This window comes from Carassius auratus, chromosome 2 (assembly GCF_003368295.1).
Source record: "Carassius auratus strain Wakin chromosome 2, ASM336829v1, whole genome shotgun sequence".
Classification (NCBI taxonomy): domain Eukaryota; kingdom Metazoa; phylum Chordata; class Actinopteri; order Cypriniformes; family Cyprinidae; genus Carassius; species Carassius auratus.
In genome coordinates, this window is record NC_039244.1 from 13,034,353 (window position 1) to 13,052,524 (window position 18,172).

General features: G+C 39.9%; 1 protein-coding gene and 1 pseudogene across 1 annotated transcript in view; both read left to right on the plus strand.

Moving 5' to 3' along the window:
* The window catches only part of LOC113116130 (protein FAM110B-like), a 33,225-nt gene extending 18,527 nt beyond the window's left edge, over positions 1–14,698 (plus strand). The window contains exons 2-3 of the mRNA XM_026284053.1: positions 4,310–4,401; positions 12,214–14,698. Coding sequence (XP_026139838.1) covers positions 12,540–13,733 — 1,194 coding nt within the window. The 5' untranslated portion in view covers positions 4,310–4,401; positions 12,214–12,539 and the 3' untranslated portion in view covers positions 13,734–14,698. The remainder of the gene's footprint in view (positions 1–4,309; positions 4,402–12,213) is intronic.
* Positions 14,699–15,572: 874 nt separating this feature from the next.
* Positions 15,573–18,172, plus strand: part of LOC113040462 (protein ENL-like) — a 10,389-nt pseudogene continuing 7,789 nt past the window's right edge.

Genomic DNA, 18,172 nt, shown 5'->3' on the forward strand with positions numbered 1-18,172 from the left:
AAGTAGCATCCAAGGTGAAGAGTTTGAGTTTGTGCGTCTGCATGAAAAAGACAATGAACATAAATAGCATTTGCATTCAGCAGTATAATGGCATTCTTGCATCTGACTGATGCGCTTCACCACGCTGATGTTTGATGTCTGTCTAGAGTTCTAGCTTTACTGATGTCTACAGATCGTTTCAGGGATGTTACTATGATCGTTTGTTAGATCTGTGTTCTTATTTCACACTATTTTGTTCTGTGTTGTTCTTTAGTTTCATGCTGAAGTGGAATACGTGTGTTGTAGTAAGTGAAGTTGACACTTTTGGCTGTAGATTTGGGAACTGACTGACTCACATGCTGTTGTATTTGATTCATGGCTCGAGACTCGTTTGGAATGACAATGCAGGCTTTGGTGTTTGCTCACAGATAAATAAAGCTGTGAAAGTCGGCGGTTGGCTCTGTTTGGAGTGCCGTCTGAATGGAAAGCCAAATGTCCACGTGAAAAGCGAAGGCTGTCTCTGTGCTTCAGTAGTATCTCAACCAGCTCTCAGCAAGATTTATGTTCTGCTATATTAGGCGTTTCTGAACATGCTCACCCTTAAACCTAGAATGCATGACTGAAAAAGACCCTACATGAATGTATAAATGGGGTCAAAAGCACTACTGTTGGATTTAGTTGTTTTCTTCAGCTAGAAAACATCCTATTTTATATTTATTTTCATTGAAATTTTCAATTTGATTGTACACAATTTAAGCCAGCTTAAATTGAAAGTTTATTTAGTTTATTTCTTCCCTGTTATAATGTATATCTGAGTGAAAATGCGTCGTGAGACTTGATTTTGCTCATCGGGAAATGATTGGAATTGTTGGATCATTGTCATTTGCTAATTGAATGTTTTATAAAAATAATGATGTACATGGATAAATAATTTATAAATATATTCCATGAAAAAATTTGAACTTGTTGATTTCATGTTTGCTTTGATTCAGTAATCTTTATTTCTAGTTCATTTACATAAAATAACAAATATTTATTTACTCTTTTACTAATGTATATATTTACATAAACTAAATTGTTATATTTAAACAATTACGGGAAGTCGTGGCCTAATGGTTAGAGGGTTGGACTCCCAATCGAAGGGTTGTGAGTTCTAGTCTCGGGCCGGACGGAATTGGGGGTGGGGGGAGTGCATGAACAGCTCTCTCTCCACCTTCAATACCACGACTTAAGCCGCGTTTCCACCGCAGGAACTTTACCCAGGAACTAGAGACTTTGGCCTGGTACTTGGTGTGTTTCCACCACAGGAACCAGGAACTAAATAAAGTTCCGGGTAAAAAAATGCCCCTCAGAAAGTCCCTGCTGGCGAGGTGGTACTTTTTCAAAGTTCCGGAACTTTCGTAGGTGGGACTTTGGCGCTAAACATTCTGATTGGTTGAGTTCACGCAGCATTGGTTGAGTTCAACCACCATTTATTCGAATCAACATTTTAAAAATATTACTGTTATTGTGTCATGAAATGTAATTTTAAAAGTATTTCAGGCGAGAATGTAGTTGTTTAAAACTCAAATCTGTGGTTTATTTATAAAGACAGTGCCTATTTAAAAATGTGTTTCGCCGATCTCAGAGACGGTAAGCTCCACTCGATCAGCGGGAGCTCAGTCCTCATGTATCCGCAGAGAGCAGCCTCATCTCGGATAGATCTTCTGATATGTGCCGCTGGCTCTGATGTCTCTTCAGTGGTTAAACATAAAATATAATTCAGCTGCGGGGTAAATCTAACAGGTTTTCTTTGGTCTGTATTCAATTTATCTATATGTTAAAATGAAAATAAAAAAGGCAAGTCTATATAATATTTCGTTTCATTGCAATGGCTGTATATAACATTACACATATCCCTGAACTAAGTACATTTCTGCAGCTGTTATTATGTTTAAATGAAAACGAAAGGAGGCAGTGGTATTTTATATCCTATTTAGTTTTATTGTAAATATACTGAGGGGAAAATAACAGTAGCCAAAGCGATCTGAGTTCACGCAACATTGGTTGAGTTCAAAGACCATTTATTTGGATCATTTTCAAATATTACTGTTATTGTGTCATGAAATGTAATTTTAAAAGTATTTCAGGCGAAAATGTAGTTGTTTAAAACTCAAATCTATGGTTTATTTATAAAGACAGCGCCTATTTAAAAATGTGTTTCGCCGATCTCAGAGACGGTAAGCTCCACTCGATCAGCGGAAGCTCAGTCCTCATGTATCCGCAGAGAGTAGCCTCATCTCGGATAGATCTTCTGATATGTGCCGCTGGCTCTGATGTCTCTTTAGTGGTTAAACATAACATAATTCAGCTGCGGGGTAAATCTAACAGGTTTTCTTTGGTCTGTATTCAATTTATCTATATGTTAAAATGAAAAAAAATATTATAATATAATATTATAAATATAATATTTCGTTTGATTGTAATGGCTGCATATACACATATCCCTGAACTAAGTACATTTCTGCAGCTGTTATTATGCTTAAATGAAACCAAAGGAGGCAGTGGTATTTTATATCCTATTTCGTTTTATTGTAAATATACAGAGAGGAAAATTACAGGATTCGCATAGTCGCTGACATCACACTCCCCAGTCAAATGCACAAGTCAGAACTAACTACCAATGATGCACGTCCAAAATCAGCGTACCTTTTTTTTTTTAAATCAGTGGTACTTTGTATTGAGAAACGCGCAGACCTACGTCACCAGTCTATTTGCCTAATCTACCCGGTACTTTACACCGTGGTGGAAACGCAGAAAGCAACGGGTCTGGGGGGAAAAAAGTTCCTGGGAAAAAAAGTTCCTGGTACAAATGTTCCGGGTAATTTCGGTGGAAACGCGGCATTAGGTGCCCTTGAGCAAGGCACTGAACCCCCAACTGCTCCCCGGGCGCCGCAGCATAAATGGCTGCCCACTGCTCCGGGTGTGTGCTCACAGTGTGTGTGTGTGTGTTCACTGCTCTTTGTGTGTGCATTTCGGATGGGTTAAATGCAGAGCACAAATTCTGAGTATGGGTCACCATACTTGGCTGAATGTCACTTCACTTTCACTTTCACTTAAAATATTTATTTACTGAGTTTATATGTTAATGCATATAAAAATAAGTATTTGTAATTTGCTTAATAATAATGTAAATTTATTTAGATACATATTTTAAATAAGTAGGTAGGCCTATATATTTGTTGTTAGAAAGTACATATATGTTGCTAAATATTTGCTTATCTCCTTATCTCATACCAAAACCAGGCGCACCTTCTGACACACTGCCAGTAGAGATCTTGCATTCTAGTACATCCTGTGAGAAACCTACTCATGTCATGCGTCTGGACCTGTGCCAGTGAGGCATATCCTCCATCTCACACCCAGGAAATACAGAGAGCCATTGGTTATCCACTTAATTGTTTCTGTAAGCTTTCCAAAGTAGATGTCTTGCATTCTGTTGAAGGATCTGTAAGTCTTATAGTCTTAACTCAAAGTGCGTGCAATGTATGGAGGAATGAGCTGACTGTAAATGTGACTTCAGCACCTTCATATCATTAATCACACGAACTGTGCCCTATGATGAATGTTCTAGGGAGGGATGATGATAAATAGGCCTGTTTGACATCTCATCTGTGTGTCTTGATAAGTCTGAGAAAAAAATATTTTGTAAATCTGAGTTTTGCCATTAAGTTGTATACTAGCCATAATGCTGAATGAGGTAATAATTTGGTTAATGCTTCATTAAGTAGCTGAGCCCTGCACCATTGAACCAGGGTTTTCTCATTACATGAATGTCCATGTTGTCGGGAGGAACTTCCCTATGAAATGACAAACTGTAGTCATGTGAGCCAGTGAAGTTATAACATCTGCTGCTTTCTGTAGTGTCATGATGATTCATTTACACAGTATAAGGGAAGAAACACTGTGAGCTCATCATGCAAACACTCCTCACTCACTCTCCACTGCTAATGCCCTAACAATCACAGTCAGACGTGTTTGCAAAGAGGCCACCATCTGAAGCAGGCTGACAATACCAGATTTGAACAATAATACAGATTTGTGTTCCTGTAGCTCAATTGGTAGAGCATTGCGCTTATCAAGCTCAAGGTTGGGGGTTCGATTCCCCGGGAGCACGTGATGGGTAAAAATTGATAGCCTGAATACACTGTAAGTCGCTTTGGATAAAAGTGTATGCTAAATGCATACATTTAATTTAATCGTAATTTAATAAAACAAAAACAAAAAACACATTCACTGTTCACTGTGATTTGTGATGGTAGCATCTTACCTGCTGTTTTCTCTTGGCCAGGCATCACCCCCCACTGATAACCTGCAGCAGCTGGAGGACAAGGTCAGCTCAGACAGCAGCTCGGAGCCTGTTAAAACCTGAGCCACACACAGGTTTGTTACGTATTTACTATTTACTAACTTTGTTTCTATCCAGAATAACTTCTAGATTACTAGTTGCAAAGACAATACTTGAAACAACCGCCAACCTTCTGTTTGTAAACCAACAAATATTTCATATGTTATCCACAGTACTGGTCCCAAGCCCTTTTAGTGTGTTGAGTTTGTTATTGTGTGCATTAACAGATGTTCCTTCACAGAAAAACATGAGTTACTTGAGGGAGCAGCTTATAGTGCAGGATCAGTTTTTCCCATGTCAATTCCACTTAAGCTTATGGGGTGTACAAGCCGAAACGTTCCCTTTGATCATTCCCAACCCTTCAGAAGTGCAGATCTCAGTGCGGTCATCTGGGTAAAGGCAATGATGAAGTCAAGGTGTTCCAGACTCGCTAACAAGTAAATTAAAATGTAATCGCATCATGATTGGGATGCATTCCTCATTTTAATCACACTACCTTAGTTTCAGGACCTTTGTTAAAAAATATTTATGTTTTGTTTAGATTACATATACAAATGCATTTTCATTGTTATTTACTGTTCTTTCTTTCCCCCACAATGAATCATGTTAACATATACGCAGACAGTAAAGTGATCCAGTCCACAGCTTCAGGATCTCTAGCCAACTAAGGCTATCTATCCTCAGTTCTCCGTCACTGCTGTCCTCTCATTGCTCTTTGACTAACGGGTTTATATTACCCGTATCTGGGATGGATAAAACATTAAGTGCACGAGAGCTCAGGGTTTGTTCATTGAGGACAGCATCCACTTTTTAATTGATGAGTCTACTGTGGGCTTCTCATAGTGTATGGTGACCATTCATTATTCATTCACTATTCTACGAGTGATCAAAACCACTAAGCTTTGGGAGTGATGAGCGCCAGAGTAAGGTCATGAGAGATGAGATTTTGTTCCATGAGCTTTAGTACAGGATAATCTGGGTCATGGCTTGGCATTAAAGGAAGCTCGGTCTGGGTTAATGTCCCTAGCATCCAGTTACACCAACTAAATTGACATTGTTCTCATGAACTCACAGTTATGTATTGATTACCGCACAAGCACCCACAACTATTCTCTCAGGATGTTTCGGATTGATTTTACACCCCGCTTTTGTATGTACACTACTGTTCAAAAACTTGCTGTTTGTTTCTAATCAGAATATTTGTTGATGCTTGTTTCTAATCAGAAAATGATCATGTTACTGAATCTAAAGAGATTCCACTTAACTTGTATTCTTCTTAATGTGAATTCATGGAGCCAGGGTCCAAAATGAACACTTTCCAAGCGTCAAATGCTTCTCTGTTAGCATGACCTTTGAAAGGGGTTTAAAGGGCATTCCTAGAAGGTGTCCCATAGGGAAGAGAGAACATTTAAATGTGCTAAAAACTGAAGTTGCTCTCGGAAGAATACAGACAAATGGGCTTGTGCTTTGAAATCCTCACCTGCAGTCTTGGGGCATAAAAGGCCAAATTTTGCACCTCCTCAGAATAGATGCACCGTTTTTACCTGTACCTGCCAGGTATCCCCAGACAAAGCACAGTACATCCTGTGTTTGGTCTGGATGTCAGAATGATACCTTTTAATAGATTCGCTATTTACCTTAGGCTTTATTTTTAGAGCCTTTCCTCTATCACAGAGCACAAATATCCTTGAGAACGCTGTGGGCCCTTCAGTGCCAGCATCACATATACAATTAAAGTGTCTTAGACAAATATGTCTTCTGTCTGGATATTTTGGCAGAGGCAATGTCAGATGGTGATTGTGAACTGGAAGTGATGCCAGAGACTGATTTGTGGCTCTTGATGTGTGACGCATTGACATTTCTTCAGAACTTCAGTCTTTGAGGTTTAGGGATTTTTGGGATGTCTGGTACTGTTCTTGTGCTCTTTAAATCCTGGCCTTTGAATTTAAAGGGATACTCCACTCCAAAATGAAAATTTAACCCCATGTCGTTCCAAACCCCATAAAAACTTTGTTCGTCTTCGGAACACAATTTAAGATATTTTGAATGAAAACCGGTAGGCTTGTGACTGTCCCATAGACTGCCAAGTAAGTTACACTAGCTGTGTTTCCACTGTAGGGCTTAAAGCGGGCATGTTAGTGCATGCCCGGGCCAGTCGTGTTTCCACTGTGACTTCCGGTGCTTGATTGTACCTCGTTGGTGCTTCCTCGGGGCCAACAGGCTGGTTTTTTTGGACCAACGAAAACTTTGACGTTCTGTACAAAGGTGGAGTTTCTCCGCATCTGGAGAGCCTCAGTGCTGGGGGTCATTTCAGAAAGATAACAGCTTTAACACCAGCAATAAAGACTTTTTAAAATAAGTTGAGCTCAAAACTCACTTTCAGTCAGCAGCGAGTGTTTGAAATAACTTGATCCAATGTGGATTATGATCGCCATACAAGGCAGAAATATTTATAAGCGATGCAAAATACTATGCATGCTAGGCATAAACATTACCATAGTAAACATGGTAAATGTGACCCCTTGAAGAAGTCAGCTTCTTATTCTCTATCACAATTGTGTATTTATTTAGTAACATATTTTATCTGTCATAAATCTCCTATGTCATAAAAATTTAATAATGCTTTTTGTTCGGGAGCTTTTATAAAAATATAGAAATTATCATTCTTTCTAAATGTAATGTATATAGGCTACTGTGACTACAAATAAACAGAAACAGACTCAACTGAATAAGAATGTTCATAATGCATTATTTCTGTGACAAATTTTCAATACTGATAAATTAATTAATTATGACGCATCATCTTATTATAGTAACATATACAGGCTTTAGGATTTAAATATTTAACAAAGCATGCAAACAAATGGCCGCTTTTATCGTCTTCGTTTTGGGATCGCGCTAGTTCCAGTGACTTCTTAAGTCTTCTGATATCTCTCTTTGTTGGTGAAATGATGCGGTTGCATGGCGGTGTTCCTGAGAGGCGTGTAAAGGGCGGGTTTTAGTGAAGTGCAGCGGAGCTTCTGACCTGACAGTGGAAACGCTGTGCTATTTTGGCCTCGGTGCTACAGGTCTGATGCTATTAGCCCCGGCTGGCCCATTTAAAGCACTGGTTCGCACTGGCCCGACAGTGGAAATGCGGCCAATATCAAGATCCAGAAAAAAATTATAGATATTGTCAGAGTAGTCCATCTGCCGTCAGTGGTTCAACCGTAGTTTATGAAGCGATAAGAATAGCTTTTGATTGAGATGAAAACTAAAATAATGACTTTATTCAACAATTCATCTCCTCTCTGTCTCTCTCTGTATCATTGTAGTGCCATTTTGGAGAATATGAGCTGAATGCAGGCAGCGTACGTTCTCCTGTGTCACCCGCGCCACAAGGATGCGCTGTTTTCTTTCAGATCAAATCGTAAACTCACATAGAAAACGTGTCCTTGTGTCGCTGCTGAAACAGAAAATGGCATTATGGTGATGCAGAGAGACACAGAGGAAACAAATTGTTGAATAAAGTCATTATTTTTGTTTTCTTTTCTATTAAAAATGACAGCTGATGGCAGGTGGACTATTCTGATGATGTCTTTCATACTTTTCTGGACCTTAAACGTGTATTTTACTTGGCAGTCTATGGGACAGTCACAAGCCTCCCGTTTTTTTTATCTAAAATATTTTAATTTTGGGGTGGAGTAACCCTTTAAGCTTGTATTTGTTTTTGCAGAATGGTAGACTCTAAAGGCCTGACTAACTTGAATGTTTGTCACAAATATTGAGTCTGATTCTTTTATGTGATTTGCCTCTTCAGACCAATGTGTAAAAAATGGCATGGAAAACCCAGAAATGCCTCTTAACCGTGGTTTCTCTGGTACACAAAGCATTGTGTAACTGTCAGTTTCTGACACCTGCTTGTCACAGAGAACAAAGAAGTCCAATTGGAATTAGATTGTTCTCTGTAATGTGTCCTTATAGTCAAGCTGTTGTGCTGTGCTGGTCTTTAGCTTCTATACATCATATTATTATTATTATGTAACAAGGGCTTGGGCACATTCACGCACACCTGCTGTGAGGTTGGTCCCACGTCTTGATGAGTGACAGGAGGAAAGAGCCAATGAGCTGCTCTTCCCTGAGGAACGGGGCTCATCTGCACACAGCACACAGCACACAAGCAGCTCTAATGTCACAGCCTCGTGCTGCTGCTGCTGCTGCTGGTGTGAGCAGATAACAGATGGACACCAGTATCTGTTGCTGATATAGCAGTTTATCAACACACTCTCGTTCTTTCTAGCTCTGTGCCATCATGGCTAGCTGTGGTGTAATCTTATGAAACTATTGCGAACATATGAATAATACAGTCAGGTCCAAATGTCTTGCTTCCATTACAGCCAAGATGCTCTTCAGATAATCTCAAATCAACTTTCTTTGCATATGTGCTTTTATGACAATGCTTTTGTCATTTGTGTGTGTTTTTTTTTTAATTTTTTTTAGAAAATGATATTTATAAGGATACTTAAGATATTTTGATATACACTAATTATTTATAAAAATATTGTTTTTATTTTATAAATATTATTTCACATGTGAAAATATAAATTAATCTATGTATTATTTACAAATAATATTAACAAATTATTTTGTACATGTGTTTAGAAAATGAGATATATACACTGCTGTGGAAAAGGCCATTAGTATTTTCACCAAAAAAGGTTTTAAGTCAGTTATTTCTATCGTATGCTGTAGTGTGCTGTAATATCAGTTTACATTTCCAAACATTATTTTATTCTATATTTTTCAATAACAATGCATTCGTTTTGACACCACAGGCAAAGCAGGTTTAATAAAAACCGGTTTTGCTGTGAAGCAGGATCATACTGTAGCTCTCCTCTCAAGAGAAATGTTACTAGATGAAGAGCCTTTAGGCAAATGTGATAAAAGGATTTTAGCTGAAATCTGATCTTCTCTTTATTTGCTACACGACTTTGTAAGCCAATACGCCCAATGGGACCTTAGTGCTTAATATCATCTCAGACTTGATAAACGCAACAGACCTTTGTGAATCTAGAAGTAACGTGGACATTTAAATTGTTGTAAGTCAGTCATGGGGCCTCAAAGCAGCTTTTTCCCCCCCATCAGTTTCTGTTTAAACTGCAAAAGAACTGTTCGCGTGATCATCATGTGTTTGGAAGAAGAAAAAAAAGTTTGGCCTCTCAGACAACAAGCTGGATTTAATGGCGTTATTGCTACATTGCCAAATGACTCAGCTGATGTGGCGTATTTTCTGTACGTGTTTTTGTGATTTTATGATCCGAGGTTTACTTGGTTTAACACTTATACAGCTGAGAACACATTTCTTAAATGGGAAATGCACTTCTTTATGTGCTTTATACTATGCTAGATGTACATAGGAAATGGTAAAAACCTCATACGTAGTAACGAAATATTCACGTGTGTAGTTAATACATTAACTAGTGTTGACAAATCAAACCTTATTGTAAAGCTTTTACCATTTAAAGCAACAGAACTCATTGGAGTATACGCATGACGTGTATGTTTCTCATAAGCACAGGATCACATACAGAGGTCTCCGTATGTAAGATGCAGGCCTGTTTGAGTTACTGATCCTGGAGCAAGTCGTTCTAATATCCGTTTTACAAATCACTGTTTAATTTCAGCAGGCCAACTCACAGGGTTGGTGCGATGAGGTAAAGTGTTGTTCTTACATGGACGATAAGGGTGAGCGGGTGCATTGAGAAGGCTGTGGGAATTGTCTTTGGCTCTGATAATTCAGAAGGGCTTTGAAGGGAGATGAAATGATGTGAGATGGCTGTTGGCTGGAGTCCCACAGCTGGACTTGCTCTGTTTTGGGGGAAGGGGCTACAGCAGTCAGAACAGAGGATTAAAGGAGACAGGGGGTTTTTTTTCTCTGTGGGGGTGTTTAGGGAGATTTTTACAATTATTACTCTCTGCGTGACCCGTGTTTTAGACTCCTCTGTGTTCTGTAATTATGTTTAAAGAGAAAGGCCCATTGCCATTATGCTGTTCAGGCTCATAATCACTGACCACTTCCTGAAACGTATAAACAGTCATTGTTGATAGTGTTATTAAAGAGCTGAAAACGCAGTTATCATCACAGTCTCTTTATATTATGTCTAGATAAATCCCAGGTGAAATTCCAAGTATATTATTTGCTGTTTATGCTTGTTTTTGCCCTGCCAATATTCTGCAAATGGGGAAATGGGTAGAATTTCTTAATATTACTTGATTGCAGTGCTTTTATGCCATCACTGTTTGATTGTCACATATAATTCATCTGCATTTACTAGTAGAATATTTTTTGTATTTGTATTTCTGTGTTTGTTCACCTACAATATTCTATCTTAAACGCAATTTAAGTTTTGCCATGATTTTTCCAAAAAATGCATACAGAGTGTACAGTATACAGTATATATATACATGTTGTATTTTTGCTCTTAGACTTCCTTCATAATCACATAACCTTCAGTGTGATTTCTGAAGTTTAACTTAAGCAGAATTGTCCTTTTTAAAGCCTAATACTTTTATTATTTTTAAGATTTTTTAATACGAATGTTTTGTCTAATACTTCCTCCTTTGATATTCAAGTCTTTGAAAAGCCTCTGTCTATCCCAAAAGAGACTCTCGGGATGTTTTAAGTGCTTGGGCAGAACATTTTTTTTAATGCTTTCAGGTCCAGTGAGGTTCACTTGCTAATGGGGGTTTTCATAATTAAATTTTCTATTTAATGATTGCTATACAACAATAAAATCCCCAGTGAGCTTGTAATCACTAAAGTGATTACAAAAATGATGAAAAACCTGAGTGTAATACCTCAGATATTGGTATTATTGATTGTAAGATAATGTTTCACACATTTTGATGTTAGCTATACCTTGTATTGGCATACACTGTCACATCATTATAGCATTCTGTACAGCCTGACAAGAATATGACTGGATTTTTTGAAATAGACTATTTTTAGTACAGTCAAGCTATAAAAGCAAGAAAGGGTCAACATTTTGATTTAGGCTTGTGATGGGCCTGAGCACGAATGAGAGACCTCTTGTTTGCTGACTCAGTAAAGGCTGTGCCGATGTTTATATCTTTTATTCATCTCTGCAGCTCTTAGATAGAATCAGAAGTTTGTCATAAACTGACTGTTGGGCCATAAAATGCTTTATCATAGCAATTTCCAGAACTATTGTTGCCAGCACCAACACTCTCGTCCAAGAACCTCTGTAATTACTTTTGTTTATGAGAACAGGAACATTTTCCACCATTTTGTGTTTCCTCCTCTCCTCAATTTTTTATCCCCCCCTGCAAACAGATTTGGCAGAAACATGAGCCCTGATCATACGTCTGTATTTCTCTGACTGCAAAAATAAAACTTGTGCACTCACACACAATTTGCTGAATCATTGTTTCTTTGCATTTGTATAAGAATAATTTGAATGTGAATATATATATAAGTATAATTTTGATATGAAAGTATTGCTTTATTGGATGATTATACAGATGAAGGACAGTAAGGTATCATATAAACAAAGGAATTTCATGTAAGGATAACTGCTAAATAAATCGCAGTTATACAAATGGGACCACAGTACAGTCGCCTACATAAATATTCCTAGATTAAAGTCTAGGTTTGTCTCACCCACACTCACCACCACCTAAATTATATTAATTCCACTGATATTGAGCTGTGCATGTGTTTCTATTAGTTTTTTTTTTTTTTTGTGCTTCATCGGCCAACAACACACCAGAGTCATAGCTCTTCCTGTTGTTGCTAGGAATGTGATGTCACCTGCTCCCTTAACAGGGTTGGTTCTTGTGTGTTTCAGATTCTCAGACTTGGCCAGGAACAAAGGAGCAGCGACAAGGCTTTTCCCCATAATCCTCTAGTGCTCCCTCCCAGCTGGCCGAGCCTGACGGGTGTGCTGACACTGACTGGATCTGAGTGCTCTCTTTTTCCACCGTGCAGGGTCTGGCTGTGTGGAGGAAGCGGGGGCTAATTAATGAGCTGTGCGTATGAGGCCTCACTGCTGACAGCCAGTGGAGACGGGATTAATAGTCCGGTCATCTGGCTTGATGTGTGTGCCTCCAGGCTGCCCCTTGACGAGAGTCCACTGCGGAATCCACTACGGCGGGCGCCGAGAGACCAGCAGAGATGCCCACCGAGACTCTACAGGCAGATAGCAAACCAGCCGGTCAGGGTGGGGCCTTTGCCTCTGCTGTCCCACTCCGCATCCTCAACAAGGGGCCTGACTACTTCCGCCGGCAGACCGAGCCCAACCCAAAGCGGTTGAGCGCCGTGGAGCGGCTCGAGGCCGACAAGGCCAAGTACGTGAAGAGCCAGGAGGTCATCAACGCTAAGCAGGAACCCATCAAGCCACAGGTTCTTGCCAAGCCCCCCGTCTGCCCGGTTCCCGTCAAGAGAAGTGGCGGCATGGGATGTGGCTTGAAAGCTTCCAACAACAACGCCAAGTCGGACACCTGCGCAACCACCACCAAACGGGAGAATCTCAACCTGGAGATACTGAAGAACATCTTGAACAGCTCCTCCTCATCAGATGGGCCCACCAAGGGGACGTCGCACAAAGTCGGGGCACGTAGCTGGGCACCACATCGCTCGTCCGAGCTGTTGGAACCGGGATGTCGTTCCTTTGCTGACTCGCTCAAGGTACCACCTTCCACGCAAGGTCGACACAGTCCACAGGGAGGCAACTTGAACCTGAGTCGCAGGCTGCTGGAGGAGAGGTCGTGTGAGGCTGATGACGAGCGTTCACCGCTGCACGCCTCCCACAGCTCCTCAGACATTCGGCTCCTGTGCAATGGCAAGCCACTGAGAGCGGCCCGCAGCAGCAGCTCTTCCGCACCACCACTGCCGCCCAAGCCTAGCGCCAAGGCCTTGGCTGCATGTGACAATGCTCTCTGCTCCATTGAAAGAGAGACACTGTCTAGCACTGCTACAGAGCTGGAGTTGGGCAGTTCTGTGGTCCGTAGACCCTCTCTTCACCGCTCCAAATCAGACTTGAGCGATCGCTATGCTCGGGCCGGTGCAGATGTGGAGCGGTTCTTCAACTATTGTGGGCTAGATCCAGAGGAGCTGGAGAGCGTAGGTGTGGAAAGCTTCACCAGAGCGAACTCTGACATTGTGTCGCTCAACTTCCGTAGTGCCAGCATGATCAGCTCGGACTGTGAGCAGTCACGGCACAGCAACGACGACCTGACCGATGAAGAAGACGACGCTGGGGAGCGTGTTCCCTATGGCATCTCTGCTGTAGAACGGAACGCCCGGGTCATTAAGTGGCTCTACAGCATCAAGCAGGCGCGGGACTCTCAGAAAGTCTCCCATGTCTAAAATAGGAAACAGACCCCCACAAGCTGGTTTGGACTGGTACCTGCTTATTTTTGCAATCCATGCACTGTCTTTGAAATCTCGAAAGATTACATGGCATAGCATTTTGCGTTGACTGCACTTTTTAGTCGCTTTTTGCATTCAGTGTTTGCTGTCTTCTGAATCTGCAGAATTCCTTAAACTCAGCCTCTTTGCAGCCTCAAGGTAATGCATCTTATGTAGAAGCCTCTTTAAAGATGGTTGCGTCAATGCCATCTCTGTGCAGAGAACAACTCATATTTTCTTTTTTCTTTTCTTCTTTCTGCCTCTGTCTGTCAGATGTTTTGATGCCAGCATCTTTCAGGTGCTTCTTATTTCACTTGGGCACACTGAGCCAGGAAGCCATATCTGTATGAATGCAGAGCTACAGTGTCTTTTAGACTTCTTTTGATCCTCTCTTTCTGTCAATTTTTTTTTACTGGTTCTTATGATGATACGATATGTATGTAAATAAACCTCTGTGAATAGACGCAGCAGAAGCATGTTTTAGTCTATTCTCGAGATCTCCAGCAGTATCATGACACCATTCAGCTTCATGTGGTTTGGTTTCACTTTGTCTGTCGTCCATAAAGTTCCCTGTTTGGCGGTTGATTATTTTTGTAATACTGTTGTTTCGAAAGGTGTAAATGCTGTAAGAATATGTATATAATTTTCAGAGTTGTCGGAAAAGCATAGTGTGATGACGAGTATGCTATGTTTCTCCATAGTACCTTGTCTGTTCGTTCCCTCTCTGGGCTTGCAGCACAAGGCTGTGTGAGACTTTGTCAATGACCAAATCTGTATGACACTGTTGTTGCAATGACGTATATGTTGGGTATATTGAAGTTTGAGCTGTTACTTAAAAGCTTCATCAAGACGTTCGTTCACTTTTAGTTCTTTTTCATTTCAATAAATGGCTGATTTTGCCAACTTTTGCCATCAACTTCAAATGTTTGAATGCATATGATATTTATTTGATGCATGCATATGTTTTTTTTTTCTTAAAGGGAAACATCAAAATATCTGTTTGTTTGTGTTCCCCTGAAAAAAATCTAGTCAAACAGGTTTGGAAGGACATCAGGGTGAGTAAACAATGGAAAAAAATCGTATTATTATTTATTTATTTTAAAAGCTGCAGTCGGTATCTTTTGACGCTCTAGCGGTTAATAAACAGAACTGCTTGCGTCTTGCGGAAGAAACATCGTAGCCGGAACTACTTCTCTCTGTTTATGTCTATGAAGAATCACAAAGGTACTGGGTTACTCCGCCGCGGTACCCCCGAAGCAATCTAAAATAGTCCGAATATAAACACTTATTATAGGTGTACACTAGTGATTCAGGACAAGCCAAAAACACCATGGAAAATGGATTCATGGTGTACTAGCTTATTATACTACATTTTTCTACATTTTTGAACACAAACAAAGTTACGGACCGCAGCTCTGATTGGTTGTTTTTTACCGGGAGCGCATGACTTTCTGCAAATGGCAATAGGACCACTGGGAGGAGCCAGAGGAGCTTGATTTTTTCACAGATTATCTGTCTCATATTCTACTGTCAGGACATAATGACAGGTTTAACAAATATGTAAAAAATATATTTTTACAAAAGTTACCTACTGCAGCTTTAAGTAATTTTTTAAACCAGCTCACACAGTGCGTCGATAGTGGTGAAAAAGTCACAAAGGTCAGTCATGTGATTCTTGCATTGCTGACGCTGAGAAAACAGCTGTCAAGTCTTATTTCCTCACGATTTGCGCATAGGCAAGATGTTCCCTGTTTTGAAACCCTATTTCGCTCTCTCATTGTAGCCCTTGTCTCAAGCATGGCTCCCCGCAGGAGGGTAGGTATCTTTAATTTAGTCATTTGTGCTGCCTGCTTTCTCAGGGCAAGAGGAAATGATCTAATTCATCACAAATGTTTAGAAAGACCAGACCAGTGCACTAGAGGCCCCTCGCTCCCTAGAGCACCTAACTCACTCCCATAAACAAGTTCAAGGGATCTACGGGTCACAAGCTGGAATACTTACGTGAAACCTTATGTTTTCACTCACTTTTCTCTGCATTTTAGAAAAAGACCTTCAACTTGATGCTATCGAAAAAACTAAATTGGGCTTTGTGGTGCTTGCTAATGCTCATTAAACTTTGCTTAACTATTCAATTGTTTGTGCTACGGACATGAACTTGACTCTTTTGACTTTTTTTTGAATTTGCCAGTTTCTGCCCAGGACCACCTTAGAACCCTGTTATTATATAGATCTGTTATTATACGTGACTTTTCATTTTAGTAACTAAAATAAGGCAGGTCTTATTTTTAGCCACAAAATGGCTGCCAAATCTTGTTTTGAAATTGAGTGTTGTTTAAGGGAAATTAAAAATGATTTGTAATAGGATTTGAGTGCCTGTTAAACAATATTTACACTCTATTTATGCCCTCTTCGCTACTCCCCTTCCCCACAGAAAAAGTGTTTAATGTTGGATTAGCAAATCCTCCCTCCGGCTTGGGATGACGTGAAAATAATTTCTGTTCATGTGAGGAAAACATAAGACTTTTGAACTGTGATGGCAAAAAAGCCTTACTTTCCCTGTCAGGACCTGGATTGAAACAAAATGGCACCCCGGGCAAAACCAAGACTATAAAAATGAGGAGGTAAATTGAATTTTCCATATTGTTTCCTGAAGTTACACTAATAACATCAGACCCCCTTCATGAACACCGTCATTAATTTCCATTCAGCATGCCTGACAAAAGAGGCATTGATGAATACCCTTTCTCTCTCTCTCTCTCCTCTCTCTCTCTCTTGTGTCTCTATCTCTGCTTCTCACTTTCCCTGGCAGAAGCAGAGCAGAAGATTAGGCAATGAAAGCAAGCCATGTTTGAGCCGTCTCTCTCTCCGCTGGAGGGATGCTGCGACATGGTTGTTGAGGTTCATTGGCTGTCATCATTTCCCCATGCACGCCTCTCTCAGCAACACAAAGGCTGCAAGTTTTCCATCCCTTTGACTCATGCTTTTCTAGTGCAGCGCTTTTCCCAGCGCTTACAGCTGTGAGCTAACATGACATTTACCACCGATTCCCACTCAGCGGCTCTCTCGGGCCAGAGACTCACAGTGATCATGTGGTGTCATAACAGGCCTTTTTGTCCCTGTTTGTATTGCTAGTGTTTCATCTGTGACGCTTCACCATTAAAAACCAGAGATTCCTTCAACTCTACATCTTATATCAGTACTGAAATGAAGAGCACATGCCTTCGGAATTATAAACCATGTGAATTTGGAATGTAGCTTCCAAAAAAAGTTATGTAAGTTAAAAAATGAAAATGCATGCTGATGTGTTAAGCTCAGTTGCAATTTCGCTTTTAGTAAATGTTTATTGAACCAAGCATATAATATAATATAAATAATAAATATAATATAATATAAAAGGTATAATACTGTAATTCTGCCAAATGGCCTGATCTTTATGTAGTCTTATGTGCACATTATCACAATGCAGGACCAAATCCCAACTATAAAGTAAGAAAGCTGGAAATGAATGTGATACTACTGTAAGACATAAGAATGTTTTCATAATATCTTTAGTGCCAAATGTACAATTACTACTCTATTTATTGTCATAACGTTTGTATGTTTGTTCAGATTTCTTTAAGTGAACATAGCAACACTGTGCAAATTTTGGCTCTCTAGCGGTTAATGAACAGAACTGCACGCATCCCGCGCAAGAACATTCTAACCGGAGCTACTTCTCCAAGTTTATGTCAATGGCGACTCACGCAGTTATTTGTTACTCCGCAGCGGTGACGACCCGAACAGGCTACGTCCTAAAATAATCACTTAAAAGCCGTACCGTAGTGATTTGAGATAAGACAAAAAGTCGGTTTGGTAGATGAATTTATGATGTACTAGCTTTTGAAAGAAAAAAGTTACATAGTGTTGCTTTAATCAGTTTTAAATGATTGCTTGTTTAAATGTCACATCATGGTGGCCCAGGACTTACTTTTGTAGGACTCCATGTTTCTGCCAGTTCTGTCAACAATTAGCCAGGTTATACCTTGTCAAGTGTTTGAACAATACGAGCAAGCCGCCAGAGAGAAATATTATTAGAAAGCATGTGGTACACATTGTTAAAATTCCAGTAGCTTGGTAAAGCTTTGTCAACAACCTGCATTCACTTGTGTTCAGTCAGGAGAGTGAGAGGGTTCTGTGTACAATGAATGCTCCTGAAACTGAAATCCAGAAAATTCTAAAACCGAGATTCCAGTCTAGCCTCAAATTACTAAATACACTTAGTTAAAGAAGAGAAAAACATGAATTATGAAACATTAATTATGCTTGTAACAGTGTAGATTCTTATATCTTAGTATAAAATAAGCGTGTTTTATTATTTGATTTACAGAAGCATATTTTTTTAACATATATAGTAGATT